This window comes from Anser anser (assembly GCF_964211835.1).
Source record: "Anser anser genome assembly, chromosome: 13".
NCBI lineage: Eukaryota > Metazoa > Chordata > Aves > Anseriformes > Anatidae > Anser > Anser anser.
The window spans coordinates 9,106,362-9,123,669 of NC_139734.1; the positions used below are offsets into that span (position 1 = coordinate 9,106,362).

General features: G+C 39.2%; 1 protein-coding gene across 1 annotated transcript; it reads left to right on the forward strand.

The window, feature by feature from the left end:
- Positions 1 to 4: 4 nt before the first annotated feature.
- Positions 5 to 11,942, forward strand: FAM199X (family with sequence similarity 199, X-linked). The gene is made up of 6 exons (XM_083797303.1): positions 5 to 298; positions 2,717 to 2,936; positions 4,637 to 4,786; positions 5,124 to 5,285; positions 6,145 to 6,405; positions 7,318 to 11,942. Exons 1-6 carry the CDS (start codon positions 111 to 113, stop codon positions 7,486 to 7,488), a joined length of 1,152 nt encoding a protein of 383 aa, XP_083653429.1. The 5' UTR covers positions 5 to 110; the 3' UTR covers positions 7,489 to 11,942.
- The last annotated feature ends 5,366 nt before the right edge of the window (positions 11,943 to 17,308 follow it).

Below are 17,308 nucleotides of genomic sequence, written 5' to 3' on the forward strand. Positions count from 1 at the left end.
GCCGCCGGAAGGAGCCCGCCGCCTCCTGCCCCGCTCCCTCCATGGCGGCGCCTGCGGCTCGGCCGCTCGGAGCGTGAGGCGATCCCCCCGCTCCTTCTCCCGCCGCCGCCATGACCGAGGAGCCGTACGAGAAGTTCCTGGCCCCCGACGAGCCGTGCCCGCTCCTCTCGCACCAGCACCCGCCGCGCGGCGGCAGCTGGAGCCTGAGCGAGGAGGGCTGCCTGGACGTCAGCGACTTCGGCTGCCAGCTCTCGTCCTGCCACCGCACCGACCCGCTGCGCCGCTTCCACTCCAACAGGTCGGCGGCTGCCGCGGGGGGGAGGCTCCCGGACGCCGTCCCGAGGGCTGGGGGACGGGGGGGGGGAAGGCACCGGGGGCACCCAGCGAGCCGCCGGGGGTTGGGGTGAGACAGGCGGCCTGGGACTGCGGCGGCTCCCGCAGGAGCCTTTCGGTCCCATGCTGCTAATTAGGGGCAAATGGACGGGCTGTAATTTGTGGGGAAGGCCTACAAGGAAAATGCCGGTGCAGCTCTGCAAAGAAATGCCGGGTGCGCTTGTAAAATAAAAAGCAAACAGGCCTGCTTGCCAAGGATCCTGGTTCTCCTTCCGTATACGCACACAGCCAAGCCTCAGTGTAGCCATGGCTTTTATGAGAGCAGCGTGTGAGGCCTCAGCCTTCAGCACGTGTACGTATGGGTTTAGTTCCTGTTCCAGAGTTGCAAAATACTTTTACTGGTTATTGGTGTTCCTACTGCACCATGATGGAGAGTGAGTAATGAGGTAGTCTCCCAGCTGAATTTGTGTGAAACGATGGAAATTACACTTCAAAAGTGTTGTTCAGTGCTCTTAACTGTGGGTTAAATGGTTTGACGTGAGAAGCATTGATCAAATACAATATGCTATCGTCATCTAGTTCATGTATCCTAAGACCAGATAGTGTCAGGAAGAGTAAGATGCTTGATATTCGTAGTGTGTCTGTAAGACTGATTAAATGCAAATGTGGGGAGTATCGCGCATTTGTCTTGTATGTTTCCCTTCATGCTGTCTTCACCTTCTGAGTGTTTTCTTCAGGCTTGCTCATTTTACAAACCCAGGTACTGAAGGCACCTCAGGAGGGTATTTCATTTCCTTGGGCACCCCCACCCAGACTCACACAGATTTAGCTGTTGCAGATGCACTGCACAACCTTCAGTTCTCACGAAGGCTTTCCATTTTTTCAAGTCACAAGTAACTGTAATGCAGTCCTCACCTCTTTCTAACCCAGTTCATCCCAGCAAGTACAGCAGGCTGTGTGAGGAGAGGGCTGACTGCCTCCAGCTGCAGTGGTGCTACGAACCTGGCGTATCTGCACGCGGTTGGCGTTAGAGTCTCGGAACCTCACCCTGTGTTTTGACATGTCTAGAAGCTTTGTCTGCTCTACCTATCCTTTCATCAATACTTCGTGAATATTGGAGCTGGAGTAATGCTCAGAATCATGCTGTGTCACCTCTTGTATTCTGTATACCAACTGACTGCCCTGCCCACAGAAGTCTGTGCTACTAAAACATAGCACACAGTTAAGGGGTGCAGAAAGGGAGAACAGGACCTCGTCAGTCTGCTAAAAGAAAAGCTTCTGAGGTGTCTTTAAATTGGATAAATTCACTGCTGGCCAGATAGATGTGGGAGTGAGTCCATCACAAACAGCCAGCCAGGTGTGCAGCTAAATAACAATGGTGAGGATCTACATTTCTCTTTGATGGCACTGCTCAGCCCTTGCAGTTGGATAGGGGAGCGTTTTTTCAGTTGCCCAGATTGAAGTGGATAGACTGATGGAATGGGAATTCAGTGCCTGGGTTTGTGTGGTGGGTTTTGGAAGCTCTTTTCAAATTGTTTGGGCCGTATTGCAGTGCTGTGCTGACTCATAGTTGTCTCGACCTAGTTTTCACCAATCTGTAAAATAAATCCAGATAGGGAGACTGGTTGCATGAGCTTGTTAAATTTTGGCTTACTCTTAGAAAACCTGTTCTGTGAAATCTGAGTCCTCAGTTGTTTTACTTTAGCAACAGCAGTAACTGGCTTTTTAAATGAAATTATAAGGGGAAAAAAGGTGTTGAATTTTAGCATAACAGCATTTTCACACAGGTCAGGTTCCCACCTTGTACTGTCATTTCAACAGCATGTCTGATGTTTTTGGTGTTCAGGGCTGAAAGCAGTGAATAATGGGGCCTTGGCTATATCCGTGTTGTGTTTCCCTATTAAGTATTAGTTTTGCGTGGGTTCATCATCCTAGAATTGCTTTGACTCCTATTTGGAATACAGATTAGGAAATACTTTGTTATTCTGAAGTCCAATTGATTTCAATTTATATGGCAGTTATATGAAATTATCTTTTAGTTTAGCGTATTTAAAGAAGAAAAAAACAAAAATTCACACTCTACAGGAGTCATCACTCTGGGATGGAAAGTGTTAATATGTTATAATAAAGGTATAAATACGCTGTGTATGGATTTTTGCCTTGCTATTTTTAATGTTGAATTCCGTTTGGTGTTGTTTGCCTTTTAAAAATACTTAAAACCGGAATACTTCCATTTGAATAATAACTTCAATAGAAATCAGTGTACTGTTACTGACAAGCAAAGTGGAGATGGTTTTTTGAGGCTTAAAAAACATAAGCATTTTTCAGGATGCATGATGCCAATACGTTTTCTACTTTCTATTTATTTTGTCCTGTGTTACAGGTGGAACTTGACTTCTTGTGGAACCAGCGTGGCCAGCTCAGAGTGCAGTGAGGAGCTGTTCTCTTCGGTTTCAGTTGGTGACCAAGATGACTGCTATTCTCTGTTGGATGACCAGGAGTTCACCTCTTTTGATTTGTTCCCTGAGGGCAGTGTCTGCAGTGATGTCTCTTCCTCTATCAGCACGTACTGGGATTGGTCGGACAGCGAGTTTGAATGGCAGGTAAACTAGTTCCACTGTAAAATTTTGTATAGACTAAGTCCTGGGTTTAGCTTTAACTGAAAAATCCTCCACTGTTTTTTATTCTTTAACTCCTGAACTTTAGAACAGGTATCTGAATCTTCAGCAATAAGGAAAATGTTTTGTTCCATTTTATTCTGGAGTATTTGATCTGGAGAAGAGTCTCCTCCAAGAGGAGTGGTTATGTATTATGGTTGCTTGGTTCTTGTGGTCATTGTGTATCTCGTAGCTGTGAGCTTAGGCTCTATGTCTTGAGGATCTGCCGTGCTGATGAAATCTGGTTATAGATGTCTGCTGGCGATTTGGTCATATTAAGTCTTCTGCAAAGATGGAACTGACAGATAAAGTGTAGAATCTGTTGATATAGCCTATTTCCATTTTTTTTGGTGCTGAGAAGAGTACAGAGCTTGCTTTGCTTCACCTGGATGGGAAAAGTGTGAAGATGAATCATGTACTGCTTTTGTTCTAGTCTGTATAGGGTGCGGTCCTAGTCAGGCATCGCCATGTGTCTTACTACTTTCTTTAGTGGTCTTTTAATGATATGCATTTGTTCTTACACATTATAGACTTAACTCTTTTTATTTTATAGACTTGTATCAACTTTTAACATACATGTGAGTTTGAAATAGGAAACGTGCTTCAGAATATACTGAAGAATACTTTTAAATTTTGTTATAAAGCTTAGTCTAAGCACATACAGAGCCTTATAAATGCAGCATAAGGACTGAGAATACAAATTTCCAGACAAACTCTGTTCTGGAAAGTACGAATAAACTTAAGAAAACATGGACGGAATTTGCTCTGTATTTCTTACTCTTTTAGTCTCGCTGCTAATCTCTGTATGTACTCTTTGAAGTTACAAGTGCATTTGTATAATGCAGCCTGTAGGAGCAGCTCAGATTGGATCCCAGTGATTCAGTGCTTTACTGAGTTGTGAAATTTTAATTGCCTGATAAACTGGGGGATTATTTTGAAAAGAAGCAATTTCCCACATCTTACTTAGCTGACAGCGTGTTTGATTAGTAACTAGCTTTTTTTAAACAAGTATTTCTTAAGAGACGTACTTGATTCAACTTGTAGAATTTTTGAAAGCTATTTGTTAGTTTTTACAGTGTTATCTGGCAGAATCTGAGCATGAGTAATCCAACTGTCACACTTTAACTGGAAGTGCATTCAGAAATTACATGTCAGTCGTACAAATGAAGTTAGCTAAAGTTCTGCAGTTGCTTCCAAGAAAATGACAGCAACTTTAATATTTTATTTCAATTGTATTGTGTAATTATGGGATGTAATATAAATTATAGAACTACTCTGAAATTATCTTTCCTAAACTAAAATTGTGCTCAAGAATGGGAGGTTTAGGTTTAGCTTTAGAATGTCATGGACAATTTTCACTGATGGAGAAGGCAAAGAGTGAAATGCCACATCGTACTGGTGTTTCTTTAAATGTAATTTTTTTAAGAGCTTTGAGTAGAGTGTGATTTGCTGCACTTGCAGTTTGTTGGAAGATTAAAACAAGTACTGCAGGGTTTTGAGTACTTATTAGGAAATCGTTAGAGTATGTAGATAAGCAATGCTTTGCTAATTTGAAAGCATGTTTTGAATTTGTTAATAGTGTTGAAATGACTTTAAATGTGCCTACGGTATTCTAAGGCTTTGTTCTTTCTTTTGCTTATTACAAGTTGCCTGGCAGTGACATTACAAGTGGGAGCGATGTACTTTCTGATGTTATACCTAGTATTCCAAGCTCTCCGTGTCTGCTTCCGAAGAAGAAAAACAAGCATAGGAATCTTGATGAACTTCCATGGAGTGCAATGACAAATGATGAGCAGGTGAAATCAACTTTCTTCTTTTATGGTAACTGTAAGATACAGAAGAACTTTAGTTAGTGCTGCATCTCAAAAGACATACTGGTTTCTCTAGGTGTAAATGCATCCATATGCAGTACTATTTGATTTTTTGAAATTAAATCTTGTCTTTTGCATCTGTAATAGGCAGTTTAACATGCATTCAAGCTTTCTTCTTGGGTTTTTGAGGATACTCAGAGAGGCAAGAATTATAGAAAGTGGGATATTTGCGAATGTTTTATTCTGTCAGTCCTTCCTTTTTTCTCTAGTTCTTTTAGAATCAATAATAGTTTTAAATGACCTGCTTTTCTTTGGGTTCTAGGTTGAATATATTGAATATTTGAGTCGCAAAGTGAGCACAGAGATGGGCCTTCGAGAGCAACTTGACATTATTAAAATTATTGATCCTACTGCGCAGATCTCACCTACAGATAGTGAATTCATTATTGAACTGAACTGTCTCACAGATGAAAAACTGAAACAGGTGAGTTAAGGTTTGTATATATGCCTTTTTTTTTTTTAAGCCCTCCAGCATCTGGTGTGTCTTGCAAAATGTTAGTTGTGATCAATTTTTCTACATAATTATTATATACAAGGAAATACTCTGGTTTCCTGCTTGACAATAATACGCTGTGGTGTTCAAAAGCATATTGCATGTACTAAACTTACAAGAAAGACTCTTTGATTTTATGATCTTGGTACATATTAGAAGTGTAGCAATCAATTCTGACATGCTGGCATGTGTGTAATGAGTCATGCTGTGGGACCCGTACTCCTTACAACAAAGCTTCCATTTCGTGACTGTCAACTGGTCGAGGATAGTAATTTGCTAACTGAACATAAACTGAACATAATTGAAAAGGGTAGACAGTCACTGTTCTTACGGACTTGGACTATTTCATATTTCAGACATTTCACAAGTATCACCGTGAAGTACAGCTCTTCTTACGCCCACTTTTGTTTGAGTGTTTGTAGCAAAATAAATGTGTTTTAATAATTTAGGTGAACTTGGCTGGTATTTCTGTTTTTGTGTTATTATTACAACTTAATTGAAATCTGTGGGGTTGGGCGGGAGATGGGGGGGCGGAACAAAAACTTGTTACTTAGTTTTCTTCCTTCCACAATGAAGTTAGTATTAACTTAGCTCTTGGTAAAGTTAGTTCATTTGATGACTGTGAGGTGGCATGGTATTTAAGCAGCCACAACAAAATGGCTTAAAGTACTAACTGAACTGATCCAGTAATTTCATCATTAGTAACAGGAACGTTGTGTTTCTTTTCTATGCAAAGGAGTATCTCAGTCCAGTATTAGGCTTTACTAATTCCTCTGTCTCTGTTTTGAAGGTGAGAAACTATATCAAGGAACACGGACCTCGTCAACGATCTGCAAGGGAAAACTGGAAGAGGAGCAGCTACAGTTGTGCAAGTACCAGTGGTGTGAGCGGTGCCAGTGCCAGCAGCAGTAGTGCCAGCATGGTCAGCTCAGCAAGCAGCAGTGGTTCCAGCGTTGCTAACTCTGCGTCAAACTCAAGTGCCAACATGAGTCGAGCACACAGTGATAGTAATTTGTCCACAAGTGCTGCAGAAAGAATCCGGGATTCAAAAGTAAAGCTTCTAGTTATGTACATGTGTGTTAAGCTGTGTAACTTGTTATGGTTGCTTATGTGATTTGAACTAGGATGTTTGTGTTGAAGGAGCCTAGTTAGTAACTGTGGATCTGCTAAAGTTATCTAGCTAAATCAGTGCTGTCTTTCCTCTGGCATGACCATAATGAATTTAAACTTGTACTCTTATCATTTCTCCTCCACGTTAAAGCTTGATGTTTGTATGAAGTAGATCTTCTGATTACTTTTGTTTGAATAAGGTGAATGGGGGCTGAATAAAGGCTTATACATCAAACTTTATCCTTTGAACAAGCACACGTTTTACATCACATAACATTTTTGTCAAGGATGATCAGCCTAATCTTGGCATAATTTCTGGATAGTAAGGACAGTTTTGTTTATGTAGGCTTCTTGGATCTTCAGTTTATCCTTCTGACATGTCTCATGAGATTACTTTGTGGGGAGTGACCTACTGAAGTAAGTTTCAGTTAAAGTAATACTGTGGCACTTGTCCCGTCTCCATAATTCCAATTTCAGGTGTGGAGAAGAGCAGTTCCTGCTTGCTCTTCAACGTGTCAGGTTGGACTTCAGTTCCATTTGCTATTTGAAGACTAACTTTTCCACTGTAATAAAGACTCTTCTGATCAAAGACTCAGCTGTGCAATGTCACAGGGTGATGTTGTGTCACATAATTGAGACACGGTAAACAGTTCTGATACAGAATTTGTGTACTGATCTTAAGGAAAAAAATCAAGCTATAACAGGCATTTATTTATGTTTGCACCACCTCAGAATTCATTTTAGTTATTTTTCAGAGCAAACGTTAATTTAGAGGTTAACATATTTGTCAACTTTAAAGGTGGCTTCTAACATACCGAACAAAATCTTATGTCTGTTTTCTCAATTTTGGCAGAAACGTTCCAAGCAACGGAAACTACAGCAAAAGGCCTTACGCAAGAGACAGCTGAAAGAACAAAGACAAGCTCGTAAGGAAAGACTGAGTGGATTATTTCTTAATGAAGAAGTGCTCTCTTTAAAAGTGACTGAGGAGGACCATGAAGGAGATGTGGATGTTTTAATGTGACAGGGGTGAATTTATCAGTGTTCTTTCTAAGCCTTAAATGTATTATTCTTATTGTTTACATATATTTCTTGACCAAATTTTGATTAGTATTAACAATATAAACCAGATCTTTTCTCAAGTATAATTTTGGTAAGACATTCTAAGAATTGAGTAACTTCAGCTTTTTGAGACTAATTTTGCAACTAAGACTTCAGAAACTTAATTGACTTCTGAAAAGCTGCTGAATAGATAAATTCTTTTTAAGGAAAATTGAATTTGGCTGACATGCTACTTGCAAGACGTAAGTCTAGGGATGCTTTCGGATGACACTAAGTATGCAGTACTATGCTTCAGCTTTTTTTTTTTTCGCCTAGTTAGAGTTAGTATTACACTTAGCTTGCTTTGTCTCTTCCTTTCTTGTTAGAAAGATTATTTAGCATGAGGAAAAAAATAATAATTCTGTAAGGCTTTCTTCAGTCTTTCTCTTGGATCATACAGAATCAAAATACTGTGATAAATCCAATTTCTAGAAGTTTCAATTTAACTCAAACTGCATAGAAAGCAAGAAGCAGGACTTCTAATGCAAAAAATATATATACACAAATAATACTTAATGATACAGTTATTTAGAAAGCATTTAGAGTCAAAAATGAAAACAAAAATTGCAAACTTAGTCTTTAAAAAGTTATTTTGCTGCTCAATATCTCTTAGTCTGATCGTTAGTAACGGTTGACTAGTACATCCCTAGTATTGCTATAAAGAGATTGAAAGAAAACATCGTTATGCATTAAAAGTACATTAATTTTCAGTAAAGTTGTCTAGGACACTACTTAAAATAGCTTAAAATGCTACTGGAAACAGAAGTGCAAACAAGTGGCACACAACTTTGGTGGCTTTTTTTCCCTCTGGAATTTTATCTATATTGATTCATGTTGTAGGCAAGAGAACTTAACACAGCTGTGTCATACAATTATGTTTACTCCTTTACCACCCAACTGAGGATGGGTCTTCCACGCTGGTTGTTGCACAATTATTAATGTGCTTCAGAATCCTGCTTTTGTTGTCTGTCTGCTTTTGAAGTATCTCTTGCTAAGAAAATGAGGTAAAATTATGTTTTTTCAGGTAGGGAGTTAAAAGTAGCTGTTTTAACATGTTTCCTAATCATGACAATCTGTAAAGTGACTTCTGTCTTCATCTTGGAACTACGTGTTACAAAACTCCTTTCCCTCCAACCTGAGATGAAATTGATAGTTCTAAATTTCAGAGTGAAAGTTGAGGAGTTCAAGTATTTTCTATTTCTGAGTTCAGGAAGGTGATTTTCTTACTACACTGATGCTTTACTATTTTAATTTTGCTCTCATGAATTAAGGTGTCTGGCAATTTAGTATGGTCACAGGTGCCTGTAAATGCAGGATATAGCCCAATCCTGCAGAATTGCATGATTCACTTTATATAGAGGTTTGGGACTACTCATTCATTTTGCATGTCCTGCACACACTTTTTTGCCATGACAGCTGAAGTATATTTATTTCAGAAGTGGCATTCCATGTAGCCTGAAAATAATCTAACCAATAAAATATCTGAACAGTGGCCTCTGAAAGGGCTTCAGTAAGAAATAAATGATGTCCATAGTCTAACTAGTCTATGTGAACTCAGTCACTCATTGCAGCCAGACTTGGCTATTAATAAAAGCTATGTAATGTCATTTTCAACTCAAATGTTAGCTACGCCATATTGCCAGTCATTTGGCTGCAGACCAGAAGTGACTCTAATCTGTTAGTATTTGCTTGCAGTGCATTATAGCTGGATGACACCTCTCTTCTTCCTGTAGAAACAATACTAAAAACTTTTTAGCTGTGTACAAGTTATTAAGAATTTAGATTGACTTGTATCTGCAGCATTTTAAATGGATGGGGGAAGAAAATCAATTGCTGTCAATTCAGCTAATTTCAGGATGCAGTAGTTGCACTCTTGCAACTTACTATGGCAGTAATGGATGAATTCATCATGAAACATTTCACTGTGTGTACTGTCACAGCTGAGTATAACCTTTATTTTCCACAGTGATTTTGAGATGTAAATATTTATTTCCTGAAGAAAAATGTACATTTAATATTGTAGAGCATTGAAATTCTGAAATGAATTGTAAGAAAGGTGCAATACCTCAGCATGGTGGAGCATGAAAGTGTCGTTTTATTCTGTTTCAGTAGCTCTTCAGAGTTCAAATTCCTCAGGCCTTGTTGAGAGAAGACTTCCTTATTTTGATGAGGTACCTGTCTACTAGCTTTCAGAGGTTGTAAACCGAGGGAGGATAGTATTTCCATCTTGATTTTAGTGTAAGCATGTAAGTATAAATTTATCCAAATGACTAAATGGTTCCAATTACTCACCTGTTGTATTGGAGAAAAGTTCCTGGGTGCCACAGTAGCTGCTTGGGGTAAGTTATCTCCAGCTGGGTACTTCAGTCACTTGTATGACAGTTAAAATGATAGAAAAGTGTGAGTTTAAAGGGTTGCCACGTTAATAACTCATAGCTCTAGAATCTTGTAGTTCCAGAATGCTTTTAACCTAGGAATACAAAACTGTGGATGTTCTGATCAGAATGTAGAATAATTTCTTGGTTACCTGACTTTCCTCTTTGCTAAGTGCTTGGCATCTCAGAGAATCAGACCTGAAATAGCTGTGGGATTCAAACTTTGTCCCATGCTTTTACATGCTCTCTTTTTTTCCTCTTTCATATCCTTCTTAGTTCGAATGGTACCCTCAGTTTGAGGAGGGGTGGGAGGTGTCTTTATCAGATTCTGATCTTTTCTTGCAATATGCTATATGTTTAAAATTAGTTTTGGATGCCTGTGGCATTAGTTAGGTGGAATTTTAGTTACACTTTGATCAGCAAGACAAGGTTTAAGCCATAGTGGCTGCTACTTTGTTTTACAGGAGGCTATCTACAGCCTGTTGGGTTCAGATAGCTACAAAACAGCAACAGACTGTATATTCTTTGTACTGCTTTTTTCAAAAAAGAAAGAATCAGATTTCTACTTATTAATTGATGGAAAATGGTAAGCTTAAAAGCAAAATAGAGACACACGGGAAAAAGCTAGTAGTTGTATGGCTCCATGGTACTGAAGCTCTATATCTAGGTGCTTGTACCCCCTGTAATATGAATGTAATCAGTTTACACTCTGTAACATTAATGATTTGCTTCCATGGTAACTTTTTCTCTAAAAAGGCTTAGAAGGAGCACTGAAAGTCTGATTGCAATAGGACTGTAAACAATAGAGAACATTCTTTTCTAATATGATTATAAATACGAGGAAGAAAGCTAGCCGCCTGACAAACCTGTCTAATTTGTGTGTGTATCTGGTGTCACCCTTTGTCTCTGTTAAGACACAAACTATTTTTCTTTAACTGGGAAACTGATTAAAGGATGGTTATAGTATACTCTGTATGGGGTGCTTACTAAGAAGAGCAATCAAGGTCTTTGCAAAGCTTTCCTGGGCTTAACTTTTAGTTCTCATATTGTGGTTTGAAACCTGTGAAGAACATTCTCTGGGGGGGGAAAATAAAAAGTTTGAATTCATTCATATGCATTTACATCAGAGTACGTATAAGGTGTTGAAGCAAATAAAATGGCAATATTTACTGTTCATCTATGCTGAATGGCTTAAAGCCATTTCTTTTCTCTTAACACTCTTTGAGCTTTGAAATCAGTTGATGCATTGGTCTATAAATATTAATAAATTTGACTGTTTTGGGGGCTCTTGAAACTGAAACTCATTCTTATAAGCCAGCTTTTCATGGCCAGTGTTGTTAGATTTATTGGTTTAAAGTTCTTGAGCTTATGGGTCTTGCGGTTCTTGGGCATAGAAAGGACCTGGTCGACATGCAATTTTCCATTTAAGGATTGCAAAATTAACTTATTAATCTACCAAGTGCGAATGTTAGTAGTATTCAAAGTTTGTCTATTTTGACTATTAACTCTGATAATCGTACTTGCATTCTCTCTCATCTGGCTAACTTTAAAATATTTCCAAATAACAAATAAATTCTGCAATTAAAAAAAATATATGTTGAAGCTTGAATATAGTTCATAACCAAAGCAAGGAGAAAATGGTGGGTTTTGTTTGGTTTTTGTTTTGGTTTACGTGTTTGGTTTTTTTGATGTTTTGGTTTTCTTTGGGGGGTGGAGGGTGTAGATTAGAATATATGGTACTGCTTACATTGATTTTTTTTTTTCCAGGTTCTCCACTAATTATATGGCTAAAATGCACTTTTGTATAGAAAACTGTCCTATGTACATTCTGTATCTGCTTTCCACAATGTTTATAGAGATTTTTTCTGAAATTGTGAAGGATTTACCAATAGCTGCCATGCTGGTGACTGATGCTGTTTACATCAAGTTTTCATTGTATTTGAAAATAGTCATGTGCATATTGGAGTACAGGCTGGAATTAAAACTGATGACATAGCAAAGATATTCTCATGAAACTGTGGTATCTTGTTCAGAGCAGGGTTATTCATATATAGGGCTTGTACACACTAGGCAGGCATAAAGTACAAGTTCATGTAGCACACATTAGCTGTTCTTTGTGACAGAAAGCAAACCAGTCCCTCCTTAACTACTGTAGTTTGTTACCCATACAACCTGAGCAGAATCGTTTCTTTAGTAAAAAAAAAAACACAAATGATATAATCCAAGATCTTGTACTGAAAACTCTCCTCTGTTATTGATTTCTGTGCCAAAGGATTTTTCATTTTTAGTATATGTATATGCTGTACATTACATATCTGTGGGCCTGGACATAGGAAGTCTGATCGCTTTTTTTTGTCAGCAATAACTGGATTTTCTTCTGCTGTCACCCTCACTGTCTATAGTCATCAAGCCAATACCTGTCCTGTAATGTTTAAATATCTCTGTGACCTTTTTTTAAAGCTTATAACCAACCATGGTTGTATAGTTCATCATGCAGATGCCTATGTATCACTGTATTGTAAATCCTGTTCTCAAATCCTCTGCCTTCTGCAATACTGAAGTTTCAAGTGCAGTATTAAGAAAATTCTTCTCTTTCCCACCTGGAACCAAGCAGAAAAGCCCTGAAAATACAGTAAGAGATTAGCAGGCACAAGGATGTATTCCTCAGTGTTTGGAAAGCTTCCTGCAGTGCCTCAGGGATATAAACTGCCTTGTTCATCCCAGCTAAGGCTCCAGTTCTCATCACGTAAGCAAGTTAAAATTCACCAACAGTTACTATTCCAGCCTGTTTCTGTACACATTGAGGGACAGAGGAGGGTAGATGGGGGCAGAAACATAGCACACCACGGCAAGTCTCATCAAATGGTCAGAGACCTCTAATTCTTTTGGTGTGGCTGGGAGGCTGCAGAGTGCAACTGCAGAAGCTATTCCTCTTGCGATGCTTTGCCTTTACTCAACAACTTTTAGTTGAAAGTAGAAAGCTTTTAGTCTGCTTTCTCCCAAAGGTGAGTGGCAGTGCAAAGTATTCTGCAACAAAATAAATGGAAATGTTGCTAAGGTCCTTGAGCCTTTGTGGGGGTCTCTAGTGCTAAGGATTTACCACTGTGTGTGTGACACCTAGAAGCTGCACGGAAGCTGTTACTTGTGTTTTCTGAACTGCAGGGTCTCATCATGCTGCTGTGCTGCAGACTTGTGAACTTCAGAGGAAATCCCGTTGCAGTAGTTCATCACTGAGCCATGCAGCTGTTTGTGCAATAATGGTATCTCGTGGCTTGACTCTCAAGTGAGGTTGTGTGCTCACAACGAAATAGTGCGTGTTATGGAACTCATCACCACTTACACATTTCTTCATTTATTCTTCTCGTGTAGCAAGTCTCACTGCAAGGAGAGTCTCACTTGATGGCCAAATCCTATTTAGGCACAAGCTGAACCAAAAATTCCGCTTCAGCAAAATAGATAAACTTCCTTTACTAAATTGAAAGATGGTATTGGATATGTTCTTGCTGTCCTCAGCCTTCTTTTACTACTGACCTGAATGTTTTATGCTTTATTCAACTTTATTCAAACATTTCCTAGTACAGTAGCAGTTATGATTTGCTTTCCTGAGGTCTGATCTAGACTACCAACTTGATTTGAAAAGATCACTAACTCTCCTGTGTGTATTTCCACTAGAGGGAGCACTGTACTTGCCTTTGAGACTATGGCTGCCAGGTTTGTTTTGCTACAAATACTTTTTTCTTTATTGTCCTGTTAACGGTTATTAGGAGGATTTCCTTCTTATGCTTTTTTTTTTTTTTTTTTTTGGTAGGAAGAATGTGTCTCTTAAGAGTTTTATAATAAAAAGATTGCCAGTGACTAGAGAAACAGATGCTGCTTCCTGCCTGGTGCTGCTTATTGCGCTTGAAAGATGGAAGTATATCCCTGTTCAGTGTTAATTTTTGTATATATGCTGTATTAGTGCTTTAAACTTCCTGATTTGTTTCACATTCAGGCTTCTTTAGCGTGGGTTATGAATCTTGTAGCTGAGTATTTATACTCATGTTACTCTAGTGGAGAGAGACCTTATGTAGAGCTGGGAAACTGCTGTGGTCAGACCTTGGGCACGCTGGCCGGTTGTGGGTGACCTGAGGCTGCTTGCTGTAAGCAGTCTGTCTGGTCCTTGTGTCAGCTGTGCTCCCCTAAGGAAACACAGCTGCTTCTCAGTTCTGAGTGCTCGTCACAGGAGAGGCAGCAGCATGCCGATCCCATGACCCAGCAGCATTTGCCATCTCAACATCCTTGGCTGTGATTTCATCACTGTGCTGAGGACTGATGTCCCTATCCTAGTACTAGTGACATCCCAGACTTACAGCACTGGTAAGCACAGGGCTTTGTCCTCATTGCTACAGCACGGCCTTGCAAGAAGGGATGCCTGTGATCATATCAGTTGGTTAAATGTTGTCTTCTGTGTTTAATGCCTTTAATAAGCTGCCTTGTACCAGTGTATCTTCAAAAGCCAAGCTGCCTCATGTCTAGCAGCAGTTTGCTGCTTCTGCTGGGGGACAGTTGGTGTGGATTGCTGCTCACACGCACTTTTCCTTTGAAAACGGAGAGCTGATCTGAAGGGTTGTTAGTTCCACCATGACCACAGTGTAAGGTTTAAGTGAACGTGTTGCTTTATTCACTCCTTATAGATGGCTTACACATGGGGACAATTACAGGGTAAATGGTCTGAAAGCTGAGGTGCCTGGTTCCAAATAGCACTTCAACATCTGTATCAGAAGGAGCCTGTAAGTAATGTTGATACTATGAAGACTTCCTTCTTGGGCTCTTTTCATTCATTCTAGAATATCTCCCCCAGTGAAAACGTGCCCAACTAATCTTGAAAGGATGATTGCAGAGTAAAGAGCTTTAAAGTATGACATATAGCTTTTAATGTCTACATAGCTGTCTGTTTTTAGGCACCTAGGCACCTAGTTCCTGCCTATACTTCCTGAAAATAATAAATAGCAAGTACAGCATGGCAGTCATGAAGACTGCGTGGGAGTTACTGAAAAGATGCTTTGAATTCATCACAGACCCTAGTTATTCAGGTAATTCTAATCTCTTGGTGTTTGTTTCTGTTCTTAGGTAGTTAAAAGGCTGTTGATTTAGTCCCTGCTTTCTTTGTTCAGAGTAGAAATTGATTAGTCACAGGGTTTTGTTTCACCCTCTGTTCCTGTTTGTGTAGAAGAAGGAGCAAAGGAAGAGCTGAGAGAAGTTCCTTTCAACAGCTGGTTAACTTGCATGAGCAGACAACTTCTGTTGGCCATAGTTTAGATCACTTTGTAGATTTGATGTCTCCTGCATTCAAGAGATACCTAAAGGTGTAATGTATCAATTACTATCCTAAGGAGCGTTCATGGTAAGCAAGAACTGTTACTGAGAGGTGTATTCTTTGAGCAATACACGTTCCACGTGCAGGGCTATTTTGTGCTTGACCTCTTCCCTAAGCCAGAGCACAGTGCTATGTTCACTGGCTGGTCATTTCTGGCAAGAGCAGCACAAGCTGCTTGGCAATTTCTGTAGGTTGTTTTGGCTTAGGACCTAGCAATTCTCGGATGGTTCTGCTTGGCATCTCCTCTCTGCATTCCTAAAACATGGAGCAACTTGGGTCTAGATGACTATGTGATTCCTAGTATTACAAGTATTGCTGATCAGAGCAAAAAGTGTGTGTGTGTGTATTAGGAAGCTTCAAAAACTTGTGAATTATGGTGCTTGACTATATAATTTAACCACGTAGTTACAAGTATCAATGTCTGTCCGCCTAATGATTCCATTCTGAGAGCAAAACTGATCACTAAATTTGATCAAATTGTCATGTATTTGTTTAATGCTCTTTAAATCGTAGTTGATACTCATCCAGCTCTGCTTTGAAATAGCTCCTGTCTGGTAGTACGGGGTTCCAGGTCCTATCATGTCTGAGATTGCACCACAATCTCTTGCCTTGGAAGTTACCTGTTGTAGATTGGAAATGATCACTCCAGAAACAATTTACATTGACAAACTTGGTGTGCAGACTGATGCATGTGTGAGTGTATCCAGGTATTTAATTTTGTTAAATTCAAGATGAAGGAAAAATCCCAAGGGGCTAGCAAGTCTTTAGGAAATTTGGAAGAATATATATTTTTTTCTGTTTAATAGTTAATAAGGTGAACTTATTTACCAAACAGAAAATATTCACAGTGTGTGACTTATGAGCATGTTGCTCAAAAAATCCATGCACTTCCTCCTTAAACAATTTAGATCATAAAATTGTTTATAGAAGTTACAAATGTTAGCCAACCGAAAATGAAGCAGTCTAAAATCTCAGTACAAACCCATTTGTGGCCTGATAAACCCATTTGCAGACTGATAAAAACGAGTGTAATTTATGGTCTTAGATACCTTATTGGCATATGTATTAAAATTCTGGAATATGTCTATTTTTCTTAGCGTTGCATTAGCTGTAATTTCTATGTAATGCTTCAATTCATTTATATATTTGCACAATACACTATCAGATAAAAAAGTGCCAAAATGTGTATAAGGAGGTCATCACTTTAGCTTAATTGCGCACAAATTTCCTGCAGACGCTGATGCTTAAGACCAATAACGAGACTGCTACAGCTAGAATAAACGCATTAGCCTATAAATTTAGAGCTTCTACCTGCTTTGCAAAGGGAGAATCATCTCTAAATGAGCCTAGTAACATTGATTTGTGATTAATCATTTTACTTAGTGACTCATCTATGATCACAGTACAACAAAAATGTCATGTTTGCTTAGTGGCATTAACTCCATTTATCTTCTCTGCATTCGGAGAATTGCCTTGTTGTCAATGTGGGGCTGGGAATACAGCTGAGCAGTACTGTTGTTAAAGGACTTTGCAATGTCAGCTTACCTAAAGCAGAATTCAGACCAAAAAAAGGGGGAAAAAAATATTGGGGAGGGAGGAGGGAGGGATAAACATTCCCTTCCTTGAAAACTAATTATTAAGTCAAGCCAAAACATTTACAGTAGCGATTTTGTATCTGCAAAAACAAATTAATGTAACCCTAAGTGCTTCTGACTTTTTCTGGGGCTGTGTATGCAAGTTAACAATTGTCTTAATTCTACTTCTGAGACTATTTTGCTTTACATGTTGCAAAGTAAATCCAAACATTGCCCATTACTAGAATGCTTTAGTTTGCCACGGTATCACTGCATGTCCAGTTGGATGCCATCAAAATGGTTTTCTAAAAATGCACTGCTGAAGAGCGTTTGTGGAAAGTGATAGTCATTATCTTTAAGAACTTTTCCTGATAGCTTTATGTTAAGAAGCATGGTAAACCCTTCACACACACACACATTCACCAGAGTAAAAACAAA

Bases quoted from the DNA above. Each gene is read 5' to 3' on its own strand.
- FAM199X (XM_083797303.1), top strand. From the start codon at position 111: ATGACCGAGGAGCCGTACGAGAAGTTCCTGGCCCCCGACGAGCCGTGC. The intron at 5,286-6,144 runs GTGAGTTAAGGT...TCTGTTTTGAAG, and splicing joins CAGATGAAAAACTGAAACAG to GTGAGAAACTATATCAAGGA. The intron at 6,406-7,317 runs GTAAAGCTTCTA...CAATTTTGGCAG, and splicing joins AAAGAATCCGGGATTCAAAA to AAACGTTCCAAGCAACGGAA.